Raw genomic sequence first — 26,741 nt, forward strand, 5'->3', positions numbered from 1 at the left:
GTAATGTACTATTCGAGAGGCAAGATTGGTTCATCAACTCCATTGTCATCCTCGTCATTACTGTCTACGGATACAGGCGCCACTGTCATCATCATCATTACTGTCTACAGATACAGGCTTTATTGTCATCTTCACCATTACTGTCTACGGATACAGGCGCCACTGTCATCATCATTACTGTCTACAGATACAGGCTTTATTGTCATCCTCACCATTACTGTCTACGGATACAGGCTCCATTGCCATCATCACCATTACTATCTACAGATACAGGCTCTAATGTCATCCTCACCATTACTGTCAACGGATACAGGCGCCACTGTCATCATCATCATTACTGTCTATGGATACAGGCGCAACTGTCATCCTCACCATTACTGTCTACGGATACAGGCTTTATTGTCATCCTCACTATTACTGTCTATGGATACAGGCACCACTGTCATCATCATCATTACTGTCTACGGATACAGGCTCCACTGTCATCCTCACTATTACTGTCTATGGATACTCTCTCTCTCTCTCTCTCTCTCTCTCTCTCTCTCTCTCTCTCTCTCTCTCTCTCTCTCTCTCTCTCTCTCTCTCTCTCTCTCTCTCTCTCCCACACACATTGTCTGTCTACACACCTGTTACCAAATTTGTCTCTTGGTAATGAGCTCCGAAACTGCCAAATTATTATTTTTTTCCTCAAATAGTACTGGTTCCTTTTTTTTATAATAAATTTAGTCTTTTCCTACATGTTTAAATATCTTTTCTTCACCTTAATTGGCATTACCTTAACACTCCTGATTTTCTCCTGACATCTTTTCTCTAAAGAAATAATTAAAAAATATACTGTAACATTAAAATACCAAAATAACAAGGGACAAAAATATGGCCAAAGTGAGCCTAGCTTTAATAGGTCTATAATCACAACAGAAAATAAGACACGCTCTTATTACTAAATTTGTAATAAGTATTAAAAGGAAGAAAACATTCCCCCCCCCACCCCCCCCCCCAAAAAAAAAAATTGTCCATTAGCAAATTGTTTGTGGCCGTGCTAGAGTTCTGGAGCCCACCATCACCAGCCTCAGTGGACAGTCAAATCTCAAGAATGTGATTTGTCTGAGGAAATATAATACACAGACGGTACTGTACTGTATTTCTGTCATGATTACCTTTACACTTATTTATTCTGTAAAATTACATGTGAAGGGGGAAATAAAATTAAATAAACTTTGAAAGAAGTTTTCAAAGGAACTTGGAACCCTGGAACTTACTCTGCATCTTTGGCTGCATTTTCTGGTATAGTTTTCTCGTATTTTGGAAGATAAAACTGTGGCGGCCGCTTACCACCCACAATGGACAAACGTTCTTCAGGTGTTGACTGGAAATGCTTGTCGTCAATCCTTCCATTTTGGTCTTCAGCTTTCACATACAAAACATATTCCATGTCCAATTGAAACATTTCTGATCCTCGAGTTCGTACGACACCAGATTTTTCATCGACCTCAAAACGTCCTCCAGCTGTAGAAATTGGATTTTTATGAATAACAAATATTAATTAAAAGAAATCAGAGGTGCAGAAAAGCTGCTAACTTTATGATAAACATGTTCAGCAAAGCCAGAAGTATGATTATATTTCCTTAGCCCCTTCGGCTCCCCGGAGCTACTTACCAAAAGACGAAAAACAAAATGGACTTACCCGGAAGGCAGTTGGCACTTGCTCCTCAATGTGAAGTCGAGGCAACTGGCGACCCAAAGCAACAACTAGGCCCAGGAACAGTGACCAGGTAGCGCGCAGCCAGGACCCCTGTTCGACCGTTAAAAAACCTGCACCCGAATGTCAGCCCAAGACATGTTACCGAAGACGGAAGCAAGATCAGCAAACTTACGAATGTCGTGGGCACAGGAATAGACCGCAAGCTGACTAGACCGAATAACCCTGCAGACGACCTGGCAGTCCCAAACCCTGGAACAGGGAAGAAGGGAAACCGGATCAACCCAAAGCGCGTCCTCGGATATGGGTGCCATGGCGCACAAATAACGGCGGAGGACCGCAACTGGACACAACACATGATGCACCCCCCAGCCTGACCAACCAAGCATCAACAACCCAAGAACCCCTCTGGAAAGCAGTCGTTTCATTCTTAAGCAGAAAAGAAGGAGAAGGCTGCAAACGAACAAACCAGAGCCAAAAGAGCAGAAACCCCTGCGCCAGAGGCGAGCATGAAGCTCCCCGACCTGACCCCCGAAGGCCAATGCCAACAGGAAAAAAAAAAAAGCCTTGGAGAGAGAATCCTGAACTGAAGGGGAACTACAAACCGAGGGGAAGAGAGATAAAAAGAGCACCCTGTCCAACAACCAGGAAAGCTCAGGCAGCATCTGAGCAGGCCGGAGGTGAAACAACACCCGAGACAGCTTGCGAAATGGTGCAGAACCGGTATCATTGACAAGTGTAATACTCAAAATATTGGAAAAAATAATTAAAACTAAATGGGTAGAACACCTGGAGAGAAATGATATAATATCAGACAGACAGTATGGTTTTCGATCTGGAAGATCCTGTGTATCGAATTTACTCAGTTTCTATGATCGAGCAACAGAGATATTACAGGAAAGAGATGGTTGGGTTGACTGCATCTATCTGGACCTAAAAAAGGCTTTTGACAGAGTTCCACATAAGAGGTTGTTCTGGAAACTGGAAAATATTGGAGGGGTGACAGGTACGCTTCTAACATGGATGAAAAATTTTCTGACTGATAGAAAAATGAGGGCAGTGATCAGAGGCAATGTATCGGACTGGAGAAATGTCACAAGTGGAGTACCACAGGGTTCAGTTCTTGCACCAGTGATGTTTATTGTCTACATAAATGATCTACCAGTTGGTATACAGAATTATATGAACATGTTTGCTGATGATGCTAAGATAATAGGAAGGATAAGAAACTTAGATGATTGTCATGCCCTTCAAGATGACCTGGACAAAATAAGTATATGGAGCACCACTTGGCAAATGGAATTTAATGTTAATAAATGCCATGTTTTGGAATGTGGAATAGGAGAACATAGACCCCACACAACCTATATATTATGTGAGAAATCTTTAAAGAATTCTGATAAAGAAAGAGATCTAGGGGTGGTTCTAGATAGAAAACTATCACCTGAGGACCACAAAGAATATTGTGCGAGGAGCCTATGCCACACTTTCTAACTTCAGAATTGCTTTTAAATACATGGATGGCGATATACTAAAGAAATTGTTCACGACTTTTGTTAGGCCAAAGCTAGAATATGCAGCGGTTGTGTGGTGCCCATATCTTAAGAAGCACATCAACAAACTGGAAAAGGTGCAAAGACATGCTACTAAGTGGATCCCAGAACTGAAGGGCAAGAGCTACGAAGAGAGGTTAGAGGCATTAAATATGCCAAAACTGGAAGACAGAAGAAAAAGAGGTGATATGATCACTACATATAAAATAGTAACAGGAATTGATAAAATCGATAGGGAAGATTTCCTGAGACCTGGAACTTTAAGAACAAGAGGTCATAGATATAAACTAGCTAAACACAGATGCCGAAGAAATATAAGAAAATTCACTTTCACAAACAGAGTGGTAGACGATTGGAACAAGTTAGGTGAGAAGGTGGTGGAGGCCAAGACCGTCAGTAGTTTCTAAGCGTTATATGACAAAGAGTTCTGGGAAGACGGGACACCACGAGCGTAGCTCTCATCCTGTAACAACACTTAGGTAATTACACTTAGGTAATTAGAAGGTAACATTGATGCCGAAAGGAAGCTACAGCGGCTCCGCCAGCACCACACGATACGAGGCGACAGTATTTGTCATAAGATGACGGTTCTGAAAACCCACGTGAGAAAGATCAAGACCACCTTAACACATAGCAAAGTATATCTACGAAGAGAAAATGTAACGGAAGGACCGCCAGGAAACTTAATACTGCCACCGCGACGAAGCACACAGGTGGTACACCATTAACGAAGCCACCATACAGATGGTGAGAGACTCGAGCAAAAAATACCAGACATGAAGACTCGAGAAGCTCGAACAAGCCATGGACCGGAGTTTTATGAACCATTTGCTGGGTGTTTATTATTCAAGTTTCAAGCGTGAGGTTGATAGAGTCATACACCTGGTAGTGAGTATCTGGGGAGACTGCAGCTCAGCAGCTCCTTTGGGCGAAAGAATGGGAACTATCAGGAGATAGTAAGCCATTACGACTATATACATACCTGGAGCATACCTGGAGAGGGTTCTGAGAGTTCTTCTACTCCCTGAGCCCGACATCAACTTGTGATAACTTGGTCCAACAGGCTGTTGCTTGGAGCAGCCCGCAGGCCCACATATTCACTACAGCCTGGTTGGTCCGGCACTTCTCGCAATAACTTATCCAAGTGCCTCTTGAATCCTTCACCTTTGTTCCAGCAATAATTATATTGCTTGCTGAGAGGGTGTTGAACATCTGTGGACCTTTAATGTTCAGACAATGCTTTCTGATTGTGCCTATGGCACCTGTACGCTTCACTGGTTCAATTATGCATTTCCTCTGGTATCTTTCGCTCCAGTATGTTGTTATTCTACTGTGCAAATTTAAGACCTGGCCTGTAAGTATCTTCCATGTATATATTATTTGATACCTTTCTCATCTCCTTTCCAGAAGTACATTTTGAGAGCTTTGAGAAGGTCCCAATAATATAGATGTTTTATTGTTTTTATGCGTGCCATATATGTTCTTTGTATTCCCTCTAATTTAGAGATTTCTCCTGCTCTGAAAGAAGAAGTAAATACCGAGCAATACTCAAGACGGGACAGCACCAGTGCTTTAAATACAGTAGTACTGTATTAGCACTGCTGTGGGGGGTCTGGATTTGAACACTCTCATAATCCGTCTTTTCATTTTCCTGGCCGCCACTATATTTGCTTGGTTATGTTCACTAAATGTTAGGTCATCAGACATCATAATTGCCAGATCTTTTACATGTTGCTTTCCTTCTACAATTGTGTGTGACTTGTGGCCTGTACAGTGGTACCTCGGAATGCGAGTGTCCCTGTATGCGAGTTTTTCGGAATACGAGCAGGATTTCCTCGAAAAATATGTCTCGGAACGCGAGGGTTACCTCGGGACACGAGTTTGTTAATACGCGTACAGGCCGACCCAGCGCGTGGTGGTTCGGCGATCGTCGCCCCTCCACCCCTCCGCCCCTCAGTTTACCATTGTCTCGCACCCAGTGACTACCCCACATCAATTCTTCTCGCAGATTTTCAGTGTTTTGTTGGATTTTTGGTGATTTGACTAAACAATTTGTTATTATACAGTATATCTCACCATGGGTCCCAAGAAAGCCAGTGGTAAGGATAAAGGCCAGAAAGCCCATGTGAGGATGACAATAGAGGAGAAACAAGAGATCATTCGGAAGCATGAGAACGGTACACATGTTGTTGAACTTTGTAGGCAGTACAACAAAGCCACATAAACAATATGCACTATACTTAAGAAGAAAAATGAGATTATGAGTGCTAAAGTGGCAAAAGGAGTCAGAACAATAACGAAACAAAGACCACAAATACTTGAAGAAGTGGAAAAGTTGTTATTAATTTGGATACACGACAAGGAGTTAAGGGGTGACAGTGTTTCGGAGGCCATTATTTGTGAGAAAGCCAGGGTTTGGACAGATTTGTGGCGAGGAAATCGAGCAGTGAGCCTCAACCAGGACCTAGTGGCACTCAGATAAAACGTCCCAGGGAGAGCACACCAGAAAGGTCTTCACTGCCTGATGTGATAATGGAAGGGGACTCCCCTTCCAAACAGTAACTCCTCTCCTCCTCCCCCCTCCTCACCATCTTCCATACGCCTACAGCATTCAACAGCAAGTTAAGTAATAACTTGAACATAGTTTTGTAGGTATATTTAGATGAATTAGGTATAAAAATTTAGTTTGATGTGGGGTTTTTGGGGTAGTCAGGAACGGATTAATTCATTTCCCTTTATTTCTTATGGAGAAATTAGCTTCGGAATACGAGGCGTCTCCAGGAACCAATTAAACTCTTAAACTGAGGTATGCCTGTACCCTGTGTTTTGTTTAACTTCCACATTTCCACCATACCTAAGTACCTAGAACTTGTCACTGTTAAACATCATGTTTTTTCAGTTGCCCAATCTAAGACTTTATTAATGTCTGCCTGCAGCTTTTCGGTGTCTTCTACAGAGGAAATTTTCATGCTGATTTTTGTATCATCTGCAAAGGATGACACAAAGCTGTGACTAGTCATTTTGTCTATATCCGAGATACGAATGAGAAATAGCAGCGGCTCAAAGGACTGTGCCCTGGGGTACAGAACCTTTCACTGCACTTGGGCTTGATCTTATTTGATTGACACCATCACTCTTCATTATGTTTGACAAAGTTGAAAATACAATGCCCCATTTTACCCGTTATTCCTATTGATCTCATTTTATGGGCTATCACTTCATGGTCACATTTGTCATATGCCTTTGCAAAGTCTGTGGATGTATACAACATCTGCATTTTACTTTTCTTCTAAGGCTTGTGTGATTTTGTCGTAGTGGTTATCTTGAGATGATTTCGGGGGTTAGTGTCCCCGCGGCCCGGTCCTCGACCAGGCCTCCACCCCCAGGAAGCAGCCCGTGACAGCTGACTAACTCCCAGGTACCTATTTACTGATAGGTAACAGGGGCATCAGGGTGAAAGAAACTTTGCCCATTGTTTCTCGCCGGTGCCCGGGATCGAACTCGGGACCACAGGATCACGCGTCCAGTGTTCTGTTCGCTCAGCCACCAGCTCCCACTGGTTGAGTAACTGTGACAGACAGAATCTTCTCACTTTAAATCCATGTTGTCCTGGGTTGTGTAGTTCATTATTTACCCTAAAACTAGAAATTTGATTACTAATCACTCTTTTTCAAAAACTTTTATTATGTGTGATGTTAGTGCAACTTGTCTAATTTTTTACCAACACTTTACTACCTTCCTTGTGTAAAGGCGCTATATTTGCTGATTTAAGTGCTGCTGGGATCTCCTCTGTATCCGGTTCTTTCTCCATATTACATTGAGCGCTCATGCTGCTGGTACTTTACATTTCTTTATGAATATTGAATTCTATGAGTCAGGACCAGGAGCCGAGTGCATGGGCATGTTATCAATTTCCCTTTCAAAAACTTTTGAGTTTGTGTTAATATCAGTTACATTATCTGCAGCTTGGATGTCATACATAAAAAAGCTGTCTGGGTCTTCAACTTTCATGTTGTTTATTGGGGGTGCTAAACATGGCCTCATACTGGTTTCTTAGAATTTCATTAACTACTTTGTTGTCCTCTGTGTACATATTCTCAGTTGTAATTAAAGGTCCAATACTCGTGGAGGTTTTTGATTTTGATTTTGCACACATTAAAAAATATTTTGGATATTTCTTTATCTCTTGTACAGCTTTCTGTTCCAATTCCATTTCCTCAGACTCATATGATCACTTCAAACATCAGCTCTATTTCTTCGATCTCTCTGTTTAGATTTATTTTCCTTTCTTGTGACAGTCGTGCCTATTTAAGCTTTTCCACTATTTTTGTCCTCCTGTACAGTTGTCTGTGTTCTCTTTCTAGAGTGGTCCTCTTTCTGAGCCTCCTCACAGGCACATGCTTCAAGCAAATCTTGCATGCTTCAACTGTCAGTTGAGCTATTCCCTATATATTCCCTAGTAACTACCTAAGAGTAGTTACTTACTGTGCACCTCACACTATGTAGTAACAGTAGTAACATAGTGCACCTTGCACTATGTTCTTTATGTGGTCCTCAGGCAATAGTTTTCTATCTAGAATCACCTTACCTTGGAGTGTTTCCACTCCAAGGTTAGGATCGTTTTATCTTATTCATTATTATTTAAAGATTTCTCACATAATTTATAGGTTGTGTGGGGTCTATGTTCTCCTATTCCAAATTCCATAACATGGCATTTATTCACATTAACTTTCATTTGCCATGTGGTGCTCCATATACTTATTTTGTCCAGGTCTTCTTGAAGGGGATGACAATCATCTAAGATTTCTTATCTCCCTTATTATCTTGGCATCATCAGCAAATATTTTCATATAATTCTACAATCCATCTGGTAGATCGTTTATGAAGACAATGAACATTTCCGGGGTAAGAATTGAACCATGGGGTACTCCACTTATGACATTCTCCACTCCGCTACATTGCCTCTGATTACTGCCCTCACTTTTCTATCAGTTGATAATTTTTCATCCATGTTAGAAGCTTACCTGTCACCCCTCCAATATGTTCCAGTTTCCAGAACAACCTTTTATGTGGAACTCTGTCGAAAGCCTTTTTTTTTAGGTCCAGATAGATGCAGTCAACTGATCCATCTCTTTCCTGTAAAATCTCTGTGGCTCGATCATAGAAACTGAGTAAATTTGTTACACAGGATCTTCCAGATTGAAAACCATCCTGACTGTCTGATATTATATCGTTTTTCTCCTGGTGTTTTTAGTTTTAATTATTTAGTTTAGTTATCACCCATTTAGTTTTAAATATTTTTTCCAATATTTTGACTATTACACATCTCAATGATACAGGTCTATAATTGAGGGGGTTTTCCCTGCTGCCACTTTCATAGATTGGAACTATGTTAACCTTTTTCCACACATCTACTATGACTCCTGTACACAGGAATGCCTGAAAAATCAGTTCAAGTGGAATCTTACCTTATCTTGAGGTTATTTCAAGATGATTTCGGGGCTTGGTGTCTATGGCCCAGTCCTCAACCTCCTTTTTGTTACACACATGCCCCAGGAAGTAGCCTGTAGCAGCTGTCTTACTCCTAGGTGCCTATTTACTGCTAGGTAAACAGGAGCATCAGGGTGAAAACCTCTGCCCATTTGTTTCTGCCTCCGCCGGGGATCGAACCCGGAACATTAGGACTACAAATCCCGAGCGCTGTCCACTCAGCCATCAGCCCCCTCCCCCAGGCAGGTCAGGTCAGGAATGAAGCGCTCAGGTGCACATTCTCTCAGAACCCACAGTGAAATTCCATCTGGGCCAACTGCTTTGTTTTTATTTAGCTCCTTGAGCATTTTTTCACTTCATCTCTTAGACACCTCCATGTGCTCTATGTTGTTCTCTGGAATTCTTATAGTGGATGGTTCCCTGAAGATTTCATTTTGTACAAACACACTTTGGAACTTTTTGTTTAATGTTTCACACATTTCCTTTTAATTTTCTGTAAATCTGTTTCCCATTTTCAACCTCTGAATATTATCCTTTACCTGCAATTTGTTGTTTATGAATTTACAGAATACGCCTCGCTCTGTTTTACATTTGTCTGCTATCCTTTTTTCAAAATTTCATTCTGCCTCTCATCTCACTGCCGTGTAGTTGTTTCTTACATCTTTGTATCGTTGGTATGTTTGGGGGTTTGGTGTCTTCCTATATTGATTCCAATTTTATGTCTTTTGTTCTCTGGCCCTCTTACAATTTCTGTTGAACCAATCTTGTTTCCTAGTTCTGCATCTCTACTTTGGTAAAAAATTTTGTGCCTTTATCATATATTTCACAAAACTTGACATACATCTCATTTATTTCATTTCCTAACAGTAATTTGTCTTTACAGTCAAATTCCTTAAAGAAATTTCTAAGTTCCCCATAATGTCCTCTCCTGAAATCAGGTTTTTCAACTGCTTCAACCTCCTTATTTTCTTCTAGATGATAATGCATTGCATACTTTATTCCCAAAAAAGACATGGTCATTTTTACCCAAGGGAGGAAGGTACTGAATGTCTCTTCCTCTTTCCTGGTAAATATCAAATCCAGCATGGAGAGAACATTCCCTTCCCTCATCCTTGTAGCTTGTTTAACATGTTGAAGCATAAATGTTTCCAGGATGGGGAGCCGGTCGGCCGAGCGGACAGCACACTGTTCCCGGGTTCGATCCCGGGCGCCGGTGAGAAACAATTGGCAGAGTTTCTTTCACCCTATGTCCCTGTTACCTAGCAGTAAAATAGGTACCTAGGTGTTAGTCAGCTGTCACGGGTTGCTTCCTGGGGGAGGAGGCCTGGTCGAGGACCGGGCCGTGGGGACACTAAAAGCCTCGAAATCATCTCAAGATAACCTCAAGATAAGGATGAGGTTTACAAATCTACAGGTCCAAAAATCCTCTGCTCTAGCTTCATATGCCTTCCAGTCTATGGATTTCAAGTTAAAGTCACCAACTACCAACAGTCGTGATCTATCTTTATCTACTCTGACTATAATCTCTCTCATTGGTGTTATAAGACCCTCTCGTTTATTATCCAGCTCCTCCTTTGTCCATGTGTTACATGGCGGTAAACTATATGCATTTATGATACCTTACCTTGAGGTTACCTTGAGATATTCCGGGGCTTAGCGTTCCCGCGTCCCGGTCGTTGACCAGGCCTCCTCATTGCTGGATTGGTCAACCAGGCTGTTGGATGCGGCTGCTCGCAGCCTGTCGTATGAATCACAGCCTGGTTGATCAGGTATCCTTTGGAGGTGCTTATCCAGTTCTCTCTTGAACACTGTGAGGGGTCGGCCAGTTATGCCCCTTATGTGTAGTGGAAGCGTGTTGAACAGTCTCGGGCCTCTGATGTTAATAGAGTTCTCTCTCAGAGTACCTGTTGCAACTCTGCATTTCAATGGGGGTATTCTGCACATCCTGCGATGCCTTCTGGTCTCATGTGATGTTATTTCTGTGTGCAGGCCAGCCCCTCTACTATTTTCCTCGTGAAAATTATTATGTATCTTTCCTGCCATTAGTTTGATGATCATTAGTTTATCATCCTGATTGCAGATCTAATAGTGCTATTAGGTCAACGTCTCATGGATTTGCAATCATTATTTCCTTTATATTTAGGTGTTCTTTTACCAGCACAGCAACGCCACCCTCTTTCCTAATCTTTCTGTCCCGTCTCCAAGCTAATTAGACCCTTGGGAATATGACCTCATTTAAAATATCATCTTCAAGTTTCGTCTCCATGAATGCAACATTGTCTGGCGTCTGCAGCTGTATTACATCATGTTGTCATGTATTACATGCTATGTGTGAGTTTTGTCACTTACGATTGTCTCCCATTGAATGTTTGCAAGGTCTACATGTATTTTTTCCAGTCGATCCTCTTACTGTTGAAACTGAATTGATTGAATAACCTTTCCCGTTTGTTGGTTCTCTTGGACCTACTACCGTTATTAATGTTAGTTTGCACTTCAATGAGCTTATGTGTCTGAGAATATAGGATCTGAGATTGTAATATGTCTGATTAGTTCATCATTGTTTGTGAATGTCAGGTCTACTGTGTTTTCATTCCTAGTTGGTTCTGTAATCTGTTGGTTGAGCAAGAATTTGTCACATCATCTCAACCGTTCTCTGACCTGTGGTTGATTATTTCCAGGTTGATTTCCTGCTATGATATTATTGTTTGCCATTCTCCATCTTAAAGTGGGTAGATTGAAGTCTCCAAGAAAGGTAATATCTGGAACTGGGTTTACTAGGTTATCAAGGATGTTCTTTATTTTGTGCCTCTGCTCTGTGAATTTCTCAACCGTTGTATCTGGCAGTGTATATATTAGAATAATAATTAGGTTTATTTTTTCTACCTTGATTCCAAGTATACTTTTGTGTGACCAATCTGTGAACTCGGAATATTTTGAGACTATTCATATTTGCACTTATGTACTGAATTTACATGTTCATTGTACCTCTACCACCTCATTGGTTGAGTGTAGTAGCTCTGTGAATACACGGTCTTCTTTAATATACAGCCCTACTCCTCCATTTGACCTAATTTCTCTATCACATCTATATAAATTATAATTTGGCATCCCGATTTCACTATCCATGTAATCTTTCATATGAATTTTTGTGAATGCCCCAAATATTGAATTTGACTATTAGAAAGCCATTTATGAACTCGACTTTATTTCTCGATTGACTTTAGGCCTTGTATGTTTGCAAATATAAATGATTTTTCCACATTGTGTGTCACTTCTGGTGGGTTTTCAGTTCTACTCTCTCTCTCTCTCCTGACAGCTGAGTGGACAGCGCTTCAGATTTGTAGTCCTGAGGTTCCGGGTTCGATCCCGTAGAGGTGGAAAAAAATGGGCAGTTTCTTTCACCCTGATGCCCTGTTACTTAGCAGTAAATAGGTACCTGGGAGTTAGACAGCTGCTACAGGCTGCTTCCTGGGGTTGGGGGAAAAAAAAAAAGAGAGAGAGAGGCCTGGTCGAGGACCAGGCCGCGGGGATGCTAAGCCCCGAAATCATCTCAAGATTACCTCTCCACCCTGATCCAAGGTGTGCTATATAGCACTCGGACCGGGATCAACATAAGGATTTGGGATGTGACTGGGGGAAGGAATGGTGCTCAACCAATTTGATGGTTGGGGATTGAAAGCAGACCTTCATGAAGCAAGACCGTCACTCTATTGCCCAGCCCAAGTGGGTTGGGTGAGCTGCCAATGTCTCCTAAGATAACATTTGATACTGGGTTTTTAGGTTCTAAAGGGCATTTTCGGTAATTTTTATCTTCCCATTTAACTTCCTGCCCGAAAAACTGCACATACTAGTGGCTTTACAAGAATGTAATTACTATGCTATGTATCCTCACAATCCCAATGTACCTTCTTTTTATATTTATATATATATATATATATATTATATATATATATATATATATATATATATATATATAAATAAATAAATTACCATGTAGAAGTACAGTATTGGGATAGATTGCTTTTTCACAATTTTCTTAGTTTTAAGTCTGTTCCTATACAGTACAGTACTGTACTGATTTCATCTCTAAGTCAATGCTTTCTAGTAATTTCTTTGGAACCAGACATGTTTTCCAAACCTTTGTCTCCATTTTGGTATAATATGTGGGTACCTTCATTTAGAATTCCACTATATTTTGCATTTTATCTTGTTTGTATTGTCTACTAGCAACAAACATGCAAAATTAATTTAATTAAACAACATGCTTAATTATCTGTAGTCTCCTCGCAACTATATTCAACTTGATTACTACAAACCCTTCTATGTCACAATGGTATTTTTTATTCAGTTGAATAAGAGTTTTGCAACCTAATGGAGGCATGTCTTCCTCTTTTTTGGTAAATACAAGATTGAGCAATGATAGAACAACCTCTTCCTTTATTCTCATGGAATGCTTAACATGCTGAAGCCGAGCCAAAATTTCTTAAAAACGCTTAAAGACATTTGTGACCTGTACAAGATTTTCTTAATGTCCAAGACAATGACTCTCTTCGTTGGCTGTGCCAGACCTTCGGGACCCTGGACGTGGATCTCTTCACGTCGGTGTGGTCGCGGAGTCTTCCGGTATACATGGCGCCCTTTCCCGACTGCAAGGCCGGGAAAGGGCGGCCACGTATACCGCGTATACTTCTGTTGTGGTAAGAAGTCTGTTATGATTGGTTACAACAACAAATTATGAGAAACTATTGGTGTAGGCTGTTATGGTTAGCATTTGAATGAGAAATCATGTGTCACAACTGTATGAGTAGGCGCTGTTGTCTTATGTAAAACCAGTATGGAGAGGGTTAAGTGTTTTCCCTTCCTGTTCATGCACCAGGTACATAATTTTGATTGTGTAGTACCTGAAGTGAGTGGGAACCACTACATATTAATATAATATCGATATTATTTGTATAAAACATTCATAAGAAAAACTTACTTCTGTCCCTGACAAGGAAATAGTGAATGTCATGGTCCTTATCAGGATCTCTGGCTTGTAGAGTGAACACTGGAGTGTTGGGCGCAGCATTAAGCTTTACTACCGCCTGCATGGGCAGTGGACGATTGATAAAGTAGGGCGGCTCATCATTTATATCTGTAATTTGTAGAATCACTCGCTGATTGTCCGTATCTGAAAAAGAGGAAAATACTGTACTGTAACTGGTTCTACAATGCAGACAAAAATTATTACAAGAAATAGAAACACATACATGCACATAAATTATATTGAGAAAGAGGATGTTATATTGCAGTAGCCACAAATACTGAACTTGCAAAAACATACTAATATTCCTACATAACGAAAGTCATTAATAATAGAGCACTACAATGCAGTAAAGGCAGTGCATTTATTGTAGAAAGTAAATTTGATCTATGATCTAAAACATTAATGGGACATTTAAAAATAAATTAAATACGGTTTTTCCATGAAAGGCTAAAAAATATATTAAGTCACCTTTACTACTCTTTACTCCATTACACATCACACAATAGATTAATAACTATGGGATCTTAATAAACTTCTTTAACATCTAGGCTACGTAATTTCAAGTCGTATTTAACTAAGTTCTGTACCTTGGCCGGTAGGCTATGTAATCACATAGGCTAAGCATGATTCCAGATCATGCACATGAGAAAGAAAGCTGGGTGTACAGTATGGGCAAACAGACCCAACAGGCAGACCAGCATCAATGTATACATCTGTGTGTGTAAAGTTACATCAGCACACAAACACATTCATACACCTAGCACACCAGCCACTAACACCTCTCTCTTCACACCTGTAAGGATAACTGCTCGCATGTACCAGCTCACACATTAGCCCATATATCTGCTCACACACCAACCCTCACACAAACCCCTACATCAGCCCATATATCCACTCACAAACCAGTCCACATATCTGTGAAATTATCCACATGCACACTGCTCAAACTCGCACTTTCTATAGAGTATATACTCACAACTGATGCCTGGTTTTCCGGAGTAGCAGCGAGGGTTAGGCAGCAGGGGAGAGAAAAACAAGAAAGAAAACATAGGTTAATACCGACACCAAAAAGCAGACACATGTACAGCAGGTCATTGAATATTGTAACCTTCTACAAGTTAGTAACTAGTGTTACACTGTTCCAATTGTGCACAAAAAATTAAAAAATAAGTCTCCTAACAAAACACTTTTGTTTATGGTAACTGATCTACTGTATTTCTAAACACCATAATACAATACCAGAGTTATCTGGGAGTCTACCGAATGACAGGTGATAATTAGGCTTGGATAATGTCTGGAAACATGGATAGTTTCAGCAAATTAATATGGGAAGATAAAAATGCACTTGTATTAATAAAAATATGCAGTATTAATATTATATATATATATATATATATATATATATATATATATATATATATATATATATATATATATATATATATATATATATATATATATACATACATACAGTATATATATATATATATATATATATATACATACAGTATATATATATATATATACACAGTATATATATATATATACACAGTATATATATATATATATATACACAGTATATATATATATATACACAGTATATATATATATATATATACACAGTATATATATATATATACACAGTATATATATATACTGTATACTGTATATATATTTATTTATTTAGATTTATATTACTGTACACTTTTGTCCAACACAAACTATATTGGGTCCACCACTGGAAGCATAGATGCAATGATAGGATTCTGGTGTGGTTTTAAGTTTGTTGTGACTGATTACAATAAAACATGACAGGAGACTTCAGGTGGAGGGAACATATTCGCTGGACCAAAGTGGGTCTCAGAAATTAAAAACCTAAACCTTTGGTTTATATGCATTTAGGTTTTACTTTCAGGGAAAGCAAACGGCACAACCCAGCTTCTACATTATGAAATAACTGGATAAAGAAGCCATTAACAATTCAATGAAAAACAAAAAGAGTACTGTACAGTATTTACCAGACAAATAATGCCATAAAATTATGATCTGCAAACGTGCAGAATTGTTCAAGTAAATTTTAAAGTACTGTATTGTTAAATGCCATAAATTTAATGTTCAACTTTTATATTACGATGACACTCATTTCAATTAAATTGAATGTGCACAACATGAACAGAATATTATGGAACTTGGTTAAAAAGCAAATATGGTTTATTAATAAAAGAATTTAAAATATAAAGTTACAGAGCTACAAAAGCTGGTGAATTAGACTACCAAGCAGCGTGAGTTATTAGTATTTATTTAGGTGCGAGAAAAAATTGAAAAAACATGTGCAGATATATATTTATATAAAATGTAGATAACCACCATTATTTACAAAGATGACTGAAGACATCAAGAGTGTAAAGCAATCACAGACAGGAAAATGAGTGGAAGAACACACAGTTAGAGGGAAAGGCTGAAACTCATTTTGTCACAATTTTCATGAAACACGAGGCAATCCCCTGACAAAATAAATCCATACATCTGCAGGCGATTCACAGCTCCCTGTACAGAAAAGATAACTCTGTATCTCTGCAAAAGTGTTAAAACAAGAAATAAATTCTCGATATAGTGATTTAAAAAACAAATATTTTTAAATACCAGTACTATGTATAAGCAGATTTTGTTCTCCTTACTGTAAATTTGTAAAGCCTGATGTCAGGCTAGGCTGTAGAGTGAAATCTCACACAACTGGTCACATTTTCATTACCTGGAGCACACCTGGAGAGGGTTCTAGGAGTTCTTCTACTTCCCGAGCCCGGCCTGAGGTCACGCTGTTGCTTGGAGCGGCCCGCAGGCCCACATATCCACTACAGGCTGGTTGGTCCAGCATTTCTTGCATGAACTTATATAAGTGCCTCTTGAATACACCCATCTTTGTTCCGGCAATATTTCTAATGCTTGCTGGGAGGGTGTTTAATAGCTGTGGACCTCTGATGGTCAGTGTTCTCTGATTGTGCCCATGGCACCTCTACTACTCACCAGTTCCTTTCTACATTTCCTTCTGTACCTTTTGCTCCAGTATGTTGTTAATCTACTGTGCAAATTTGGGACCTGGCCTTCAAGTATCTTCCATGTACATACAGTATTATTTGATACCTTTCATCTCCTTTTCATAGAGTACATTTTGAGAGCTTTGAGATGGTCCCAATAATTTAAATGTTTTATCATTTCTATGCGTGCTGTGTATGGTCTTTGTACAGGTATTTCCTCACATTCGGAGATCTCTCCCTCTCAGAAAGGGGAAGTGAGTACCGAGTAATACTCAAGACAGGACAGCACCAGTGATTTAAATAGTATTAGCATTGCTGTGGAATCTCTGGATTTGAACGTTCTCCTAATCCATCCTATCACTTTCCTGGCCGCCACTATATTTGCTCGGTTATGTTCATTATATGTTAGGTCGTCAGACATCATAATTTCCAGATCTTTTACATGCTTTCCTCCTATGAGTAGGTCTGACTGTGTCTTGTACCCTGTGTTTCGTTTAACTTCTCGTTTCCACCATGCCTAACTACAGTGACAGCTCGACTTACGATTACCCCGACTTACGATAATTTTGAGTTACGATATAAATTTGATCAGAAAATGTGACTCGACTTACGATAGTGTCTTCAACTAACGATATTCGTTGATACGCGTTCGGGTCGGCCGAGTGCATGGTTTCTGGTCGCATGGGCAGACCTGCCTCAGTTTACCAGAGCCGCCCGCTTAGTGACAATCACGCTAAGAAATTCCATTATTCTGGTGATTTTTTGTTTTTTGAACACTGAAGTAATTATTATATTTCATGCCATGGATCCCAAGAAAGTCAGTGGTAAGGTTAAAAATAGGAAACACATGTGAGGATGACCACAGAGGAAAAACTAAGAGATCATTAGTAAACATGAAAATGGTATGAGGGTTGTTGATGTAGAGGATGTCCCTTCCTCATTTATTATGAAAATGTGTAGAGCATGGGAAGAACTGCCCTTTTGCTGAAACAACTCGCCCAAATCAAGCTGCAGTAGGCCATTGTCTTAACCTTTTCATTGACACTGTGATGCATCACTACAGACAAATGTCTAAAAGGTTCGTTCAGTGAATGTCAGGTAGGCTGCTACATTTTTTATATAAAAATAAAAAAAATAAAATGAAACAATACAAAAAATTAAAAAAAAATGGAAAACAGAAAAAATGTCTAAAGGGTTCGTTCAGTGGATGTCAGGTAGGCTACTCCATTTTCTATAAAAAATAAAAAAAAAAATGAAAAATAAAAAAAATTTAAAAATTTGATGATGATGTCTAAAAGTTTTGTTCAGTGAAAGTCACGTAGGCTGCTCCATTTTCTCTAAAAAATTGAAAAAAATTGAAAAAATTGAAAAAATTGAAAAAGGAAAAACAATCAGTGCCTGATGTTATAATGGAAGGGAACTCTCCTTCCAAACACTAACACCTCTCCTCCTCCTCCTCAGTCTTCCATACGCCAACAAGAGTCATCAATAAAGGTACTCAATAACGTGTACATATTTTAGTACTAAAGATTTGGGTGAATTAGGTATAAAATTTAGTTTGAAGTTAATTTTTGGGGGAGTGTGGAACGGATTAATTAAATTCTCATTATTTCTTATAGGAAAATTCTTTTCGACTTACGATATTTTGACTTACAATACGTCTCTGGGAACGGATTACTTTACCATCGTAAGTGTACCCCCACTGTACCTGGAACTTGTCACCGTTAAACATCATGTTATTTTCAGCTGCCCAATCAAAGACCTTATTAATATCTGCCTGCAGTTTTTTAGTGTCTTCTACAGAGGAAATTTTCATTCTGATATTTTTATCATCTGCAAAGGATGACACAAAACCGTGACTAGTATTTTTGTCTATATCCGAGATAAGAATGAGAAATAGCAGTGGTGCAAGGACTGTGCCCTGGGATAGAGAGCTTGTCATATGCATATATTTATAATATTATATACATATATATTTATAATACAGTGGAATCTCGAGTGACGAACGTCTCAATTACAAGCATTTTGAATAACGACTGCGCCCATCGCCGACAATTTGTTTCGATTGGCGAGCACGCGTTTGATTAATGAGAAAACCACATGGTGCGTTCCCGCTGCTTCTCGCACACTCAGATGCCTCCAACAATGCTAAACACTAAAAAGCCCCGAAATCATCTCAAGATAACCTCAAGATAAAGCAAATAATTTTTTTTTTTAAGATGCTAATGATGCTGGATGTAAAGGGGTGACTGCTGTGATGTTGCAAAGCATTGAATTTTTGTTGTAGTTTAAGAAAAATAAATGAAAAAATTTGACAAAAGAACAAATGTCAAAAAAGGTTCGTTGAATGTGTCAGGTAGGCTGCTCCATGTTAATTAAAAAAAAAAAAAAAAATTGAAAAAAGGAAAATGTCATAAAGGTTCATTCAGTGTATGCCAGGTAGGCTGCTCCATTATTAATAAATAAATGAAAAATACAAAACAAATTGAACACATTTGAAACAAAGATTGTCATAATAGAGCATCCTACCTGACAAACACTGAACGAACCTTTATGACATTTGTTCTTTTATCAACTTTGTTCACTTTTTTTTCATTTTTTTTTATAGCAAAAGGTTCGTTCAATGTATTTCAGGTAGGCTGCTCCATGTCTCTTCAATAAAAAAAAAATGAAAAAATTTGAAAAAAGGAAAAAGGTCATAATGGAGCATGCTACTTGACAAACACTGAATGAACCTTTATGACATTTTTCCTTGTTTCAAATTTGCTCATTTTTTTTTTTTTTTAAAGAAACATGGAGCAGTCTACCTGAGATACACTGAATGAACCTTTTGCTATAAAAAAATGGAAAAAATGTGAACAAAGTTGATAAAGGAACAAATGTCATAAAGGTTTGTTCAGTGTGTGTCAGGTAGGATGCTCCATTATTTAAAAAATCGAATATCATATTGATGTTTTTCGATGGTGGAATGGATCATTTTCATTTCCAATATTTTAAATGGGGAAATTCGTTTTGAAAGACGAGCATTTCACATGACGAGCTCGGTGCCGGAACAGATTAAATTCGTTAATCGAGGTTCCACTGTACTGTACTACATTATGTATATATTTCTATTTACTATGCACAATAAATAATGCACATTTTAATTTGAACAATTCTGTTTATGTACTGTACTATCTAAATGTACTATGTACTGTATGTACTGTACTACCTAAATGCAGCTATCAAAAACCCCATCTGAAATATTTTACAAGTATTGAAATTAATGTTAATATATGCATGTCTGAAATTTAATTAAGCCAATTATTTAATTTATAAGGTTCCATATTTCTATATTGAATCCCATTTTCCTATAAATTCTAAATGTATACCATTCATCAACTATGTACAGTATGATTCAATAAATTGAGGACAATATAATACAGGAGTGTTCATTACCTCCTAATTCCAATATATCTAAATATAAACTATAATGATAAAATGTAGCCTAAAATAAAAAAAAATTAATCCCCCATCTCTCGGTTCTACTGAGCCCCTATCACATTCACCAAATTGATATGCATGCTGAAGTACAGTACTGTATCAAACTGTTTCTCACTGCCCATACAAAACAAACAAAATTCACTTTATAACTGGCCTTCTTAAGTAGGCAAAATTTATACAGTGATTACAGCCCTAACTGAAACACAAAGGACTATTATGACAGTGAAATATGGATACTGGAGTACAATCTTTCCAGATGTGACAGGAAACTCAGGCTACAGGGTGGGATCAGCCAGTACATCAAATACTGTACACTCATCTGCACGGAACTGCTAAACATCACAAATTATATAGTGAAAGTGCTGATTTGTTATCACAAATGATATGGTGGAAGGGCTAATTTGTAGTGGATATGTGGGCCTGCTGGCTGCTCCAAGCAACAACCTGTTGGACCAAGTTATCACAAGACGAGCCTGGCCTCAGGCCGGGCTCAGAAAATAGAACTCTTGAAACCCTCTCAAGGTAATCAGAATGGAAATTCCAAATGTGGTTATTGCCCTTGAATGTCACAAGGGCAACCTCACAAACCTAGCCCCAAGCATTATCCTGCTTGGTGACTTGAGCCTATGGCACCTCCAATGGAAGAATGTGGGACATACGGTAATATCAGAGAGAATCTCAGGAAGCAGTTTAAATGAACACACACAAATGACTTTTTATGAACGTTTAACAGATTTGCCTTAAACCAGCAAATATTGGAACCAACTAGAAAAGAAACTACCATAGACCATATTTTTACAAATAATGATGAACAGGTTAGGAACATAATGATTACATATACTGTATAGTACATGTTACTCGGATCACAACCTAATGGAAGTTAGACAAGCTTGGACAATAGACTTGCACAGCCAAACTCAAACCACAAAAGAGGAGAAGTCTGCAAATTAAATTTTAATTATAAACAAATTATAAATGGGAACTAATGAATCAAGATTTTGCAGAAATAAGCCAGGAAAAACAGCTCAATAATGCAAACTTAAATCAGTGCTTTGAAAAACTAGGCCCAGTAGCATTTAAATATGCTTAAATAACATACCACTAAGAAAAAAGAAAAGAAAAAAGTAGCAAACTGGAACAAGAATGGCATTCCATTTACAGGCCAGGTTATGAGCAGCTGTGTCAAACAGGCAACCCATCCTCCGAATTGATTGTACGATTTAATACTAGATGTAATAAGTACATTTCCTGATTGTCATACATAGTACATAATTGCACTTATGGGGCTGTTACATTTACCTCCCCATTTATTCCCCTCGTTTTCTGTTAAGACACTCAGAATTTTAGGATGAAGTTTTCAAGTTCAATTTGCTCTACACAAGTTTTAAATATCAGGAATTTATTTTTCAGTTTTATCAAACAAAGATTTTATACAAAATTTGAAAATATCCTGAGTTATTTTACAATTTATTAATATATTTTAGTTTTGTTTTATTAGTTTTGTAAAACTGGAATATCAATATAGCTATAGGTTAAGTAATAATTGTAATTAAGAAGCAATAAAATGCTTATCTTCAAACACTAAGATGGTTAGGTGAGGTCGTGGTTTTCTATTCAGCTTTTCAGGTAAACTCAAATATTCACAATACTGTATATATGACAGTACGATTTAATAATAAGTGAAAATAAGTACAATTCCTGACTGCTATGAATAGTACATAATTGCACTTATTTGTTCTATTACATTTACCTCCCCATTTTTGGAGGACGGGCTGCAAACAGGCTGGTTGACCCGACCACCAATCAGGAGTCGTGATCCGAGACTGAGCCGCGGACACGTTGATCCTTTTTAAATTAATAACGCAGAGTAAATGATGACCCTACAGAGGGTAAACGCCCCATTACTGACCACAGTGAGGGTACAATCTACTATTATGACCCTACCTCCCTCATTACGACACTTCTGAGGGTACAACACCCATGATGACCCTACTGAGGGTACAACACCCATGATGACCCTACTGAGGGTACAACACCCTTGATGACCCTACTGAGGGTACAACACCCATGATGACCTAACCCTTACCTTGCGGTTATCTTGCAGTGATTCCGGGGATCAACATCACAGCGGCCCAGTTTCTGACCAGGCCAACTGGTTGATGGTCTGATTAACCAGGTTGTTGGGTGCAGCGGCTTGCAGCCTGACGTATGACTCACAGCCTGGCTGGTCAGGTATCCGTTGAGGTATTTATCGCATCCCCTTTTGAACACTATAAGAGGAGGACCAGTTATGCCCCTTATCTGTTAAGAAAGCGTGTTCAATAGGGCGCCTGATGCCTGACAACTGAGTGGATAGCACTTCGGATTCGTAATCCTGAGGTTCCGGGTTCGATTCCCAGTGGAATTGAACACCGGGAATCTGCTTCCTGGGAATATGTAACAAAAAGGAGGCCTGGTCGAGGACTGGGCCGCGGGGACGCTAAGCCCCGAAACCATCTCAAGATAACCAGTATCCATATTTCACTGTCATAATATTCCTTTGTGTGGGTCTAAGTTAGGGCTGCAATCACTGCATTTACCTGATTTAGGTTAGCTATAATGTGGACTTTGTTTGATTTGTGTGTTTTTATACGGTGAATGTTAATGAGTAAGCCACAGTACTGGTAAACCTACACCTTCCCAGCTCAGTTTAGCTCAGTGTTTCATCTAGGCATGACATTAGAGGTAGAGCAGCAGAGATGATGTGTAGGTGAAGTAAGGGAAGTGTGCTGAAGAGATACAGACCACTAGTAAACACCACAGTTACCAGAGCAGGTACCCAGGAGACCCTCGCAGCCTCACTCACCTGAAAAATACAAAGACAACATTTAAAATCTAATTATACTGTTGAACAATAAAATGTAAAACATGAAAAGGGCCACAATACAGCTAAAATTATCAACTTTAATGCTGCCCCCCCCCCCCGGTCCCATCCTAATTCCTTCCTTCCTACCCTAGTGTCGAAACATTGGGGGTTACTGACGTCAAACACAAAGACGACGAAGGGATTTATTCCCAACAATATGAATGTTACACCCCCCCCCCCCCCCCACCAACAACAACAGTGCCACAAAATGATTGCATGCAACACATTGATTATAACGTACATTTTCACACTTTTATCCCAAATCAATTCATCTTTTTTGCAAAAAACTACGACGACCACCAAAGGTCTCAGAAATTCGTCATAAATAAACCTTTTTCCTGTAGACATTAGATGACCTGCTTGCCTGTACCTTTTTTCGTTTAGTGTGACTCACTATTTCTGATGGCCTCATTAGTTTTATTCACGAGATCATCATAAAAACTGTTGTACATTCTCAGGCTCATAATTGTTAGAAGGCTGAGTGCTTTCCTTTCCCATACCTCACGGTAACCTGGATGAGATTCTGGGAGTTCTTCTGCTCCCCAAGCCCTGCCCGAGGCCAGCTTGACTTGTGAGAGTTTGGCCCAACAGGTAAGCCTTATCCACTAGTCTCCCTGGAACAAGGCCCGTCAATCTGTTAATCAATCACTGCTGGGTGAACAGTAGCGAACAGTTCCGAAGTACTTACTCTCGTATTTAGGTGTTACTTTATGATTTTTAATTGTTTTGATTTCTGATTTAAAGTAACGTACATATGCTACAAATAAGTTAGTAAAGGACGGGTTTCGATAGTTTGTACTCGCAGTGTACGGCTTAGAAGTTACAGATTGCTGCCTAGTCAATCCACACTGGCCAGGATAAAGGAACTTTTAGAAGATTCTGGTCTCACTGTAAGCAGCCTACGCTTAGCTGAGCAGTGTTCCTACAAGTGATGATGGTGTCTAACATGAAGCCAACTCATCTACTGCCCAACCCTGGAGATACACAGGAACGGTGGTGATGTGTGTTCCAGGGGCTTCAAGGCACCGTTCCTTGAGAGGCGAGGTTAGTGTGGCACACTCCCCACACCACACACATTGTGGAGCACTGTGTGGTAGCAGGCGTGACCCTGACACTAACCCGCCCCTTCTCTCTGCCACTAACACAATACTCAATGTGTGATAACCGTTTCTTGTTTCCACACGGGTGGGTACAGGAACAGACGACTGCTGGCAGAAGACAGAGCTGAGGATAAGAGCTTCCCTTTTCCATAGATCATGGTAAGCCTTGCTCACTAGTTTCACTGGAATAGGACCGCCAATTGTTTAACAAACAGGTACCCAATCACTGGTGGGTGAACAGATGCTTACAGTTAAGGATTGGGGCCTAGTCACTCCTCCTCGGCCAGGATATAAGCCCTGGCCAAATCTCTAGCTAGGCACGGAGGCGAATGTGTTATCAATGAATTGAGTTACAAAACAGTTATGAACAAAAGGTAAACACTAAATATTTACGGAAAAAGCTGATGATTATAAAATCAATAAACTAAGTGAAGGACAAATTAAAGAATTTGAAATACTGAAACAAGTTATTCCTACAATAGTTCATAGCCGTCATCCTTGCCCTAGCTGTGTTCCCCTGGGAGCTTCCCCCCCCCCCCCAGGGGAGTAGTTCTTGTTTAGGGTGAAGAACTGCGGGTGAACTGGAGAGAATTACAGAATTTGTTGTTCTTATATCTTATATTTATGTTTTCTATAGGAGGGAGGGAGGGGGAATATATGTTGGATAAAATATATACTTTGCCGGAGTAATGACTATAAAATATCAATGTCAGAAGTTGAAATGCTTGTATATAGTAATTAATGGAGCGTGTTGGTTGGGTGGGGGGGGCGCGGTACACGGAGCTAGGCCATAACTTGTGGCACTATACGAGGCCCGCTGCTCTCTCTCTCTCAGTGACGGTGGCAGAGAACACTTCACTATCAGCCGTGGCGGGATGCTGCTCTCCTCGCACACATCTTTATAACGTCCTGTTTAAATATGAGGAGAAAGTTTTAGCATAGACTGTGAAATTGCAAGAGATGTTCCCAAACATAAGTAAGCGGGCTCCCATCGTTCAAAAACAAGTGTGTGGGAACGATATTAACCCCCCCCCCACCCCTACCCTACCACCACCACCACCACTTTAACACTTTTTTTGGCGTCTCTCTGTTTTGGCGTCTGTGTGGCGTCTCCTTCCCTCTCTCATTACCTCTTGTTGCTTACAAGTAGTTCTACTCCTGCAGCCTGACCCGTGGCCAGCCTTCCCTGGTGACTCACTGGTCTGTGGCCAGGCTGTGTATCTCCGTCGCCTGAGAACAATTATGCTGTGAATCACAGCACAACTACACCATATATTAACAGAATATACAGCTTTCTTGGTTTTCAATGACGTTGCATTTTAAGATCACTCCGCCCATGACACCAGCACCCCGCCCATGACACCAGCACCCCGCCCATGACACCAGCACCCCGCCCATGACACCAGCACCCCGTCCATGACACCAGCACCCCGCCCATGATACCAGCACCCCGCCCATGACACCAGCACCCCGCCCATGACACCAGCACCCCGTCCATGACACCATCCTGTAACTACACTTAGGTAATTACCAGCACCCCGCCCATGAAAATCTTGGGCCTCTGATGTTGACACAGTTCTGTTTGAGCCTACCCATTGCACCTCTACTGTGCAGTTCCTGCTCTTCCTCCTGACCTCACGTGGAGTTATTTAACTTCGCAGACTTGGAACCAGTCTTTCTAATATTTTCCCAGTGTAGATTGTCTATCTCTCCTGCTTGCACTCTTAGGGAATACAGATTTAAATATTTTAAGCGTTCCCGATAATTGAAATCCTTCGGGCGGCTTCTAGCGGTGAAGGATCTTTGGTAAAGGATCTCTCTCTAGGTCTGATATTTCTCCGGCTCTTAATGGGGCTGTTAGTGTGCACCAATACTCCACCCTAGAGAGCACTCGTGTCTGGAAAAGTAGCATCATTGACGCGGGCGGCATCACACGTCCAGCCTGGACCAAGGCCGGGTTTGTGGAGCACAACCACCCCAGAAACACTTCCAGGTTAACTAGGCAATTCATAACTTTTATATGAGTGAGCATTGATCATTAGGGAGAAGAGGAGGAGGAGAGGGGAGGATGAGGTGGGGAGATATACGGTGGTTATCTTGAAGTTATCTTAAGAAGATTTCGGGGCTTAGCGTTCCCGCGGCCCGGTCTACGACCAGACCTCTTTTTTTGTTACACATCCCCAGGAAACAGCCCATGGCAGCTGTCTAACTCCCAGGAACTTATTTACTGCTAGGTAAGAGAGGCATCAGGGCGAAAGAAACATTTTGCCCATTTGTCTCCGCCTCCAACGGGGATCGAACCCGGAACCTCAGGACTACAAATCCGTGTTGTCCACTTAGATGTCAGCCGCACTCCAGGCGTGGGGAGAGAGTAGAGGGAGGGTGAGAGGGGGGAGTGAAGGAAGAGGCGGGGAAGGAAGATGAGAGGAGGGGGGGAGGGTGGGGGGGGC

At 40.1% G+C, this 26,741-nt stretch overlaps 1 protein-coding gene across 9 annotated transcripts in view; it reads right to left on the reverse strand.

The window, feature by feature from the left end:
* CadN (neural cadherin) overlaps positions 1-26,741 on the reverse strand; it is a 724,585-nt gene that overhangs the window by 332,324 nt on the left and 365,520 nt on the right. For all 9 annotated transcript variants that reach the window (XM_069324325.1, XM_069324357.1, XM_069324337.1 and 6 more), the window contains exons 3-4: positions 13,721-13,912; positions 1,260-1,506 (exon numbers count right to left, since the gene is read on the reverse strand). In XM_069324325.1, the coding sequence (XP_069180426.1) occupies positions 1,260-1,506; positions 13,721-13,912 (439 nt within the window). The remainder of the gene's footprint in view (positions 1-1,259; positions 1,507-13,720; positions 13,913-26,741) is intronic.

The sequence above is a fragment of the Procambarus clarkii genome, chromosome 2 (genome assembly GCF_040958095.1).
Source record: "Procambarus clarkii isolate CNS0578487 chromosome 2, FALCON_Pclarkii_2.0, whole genome shotgun sequence".
Classification (NCBI taxonomy): Eukaryota; Metazoa; Arthropoda; class Malacostraca; order Decapoda; family Cambaridae; genus Procambarus; species Procambarus clarkii.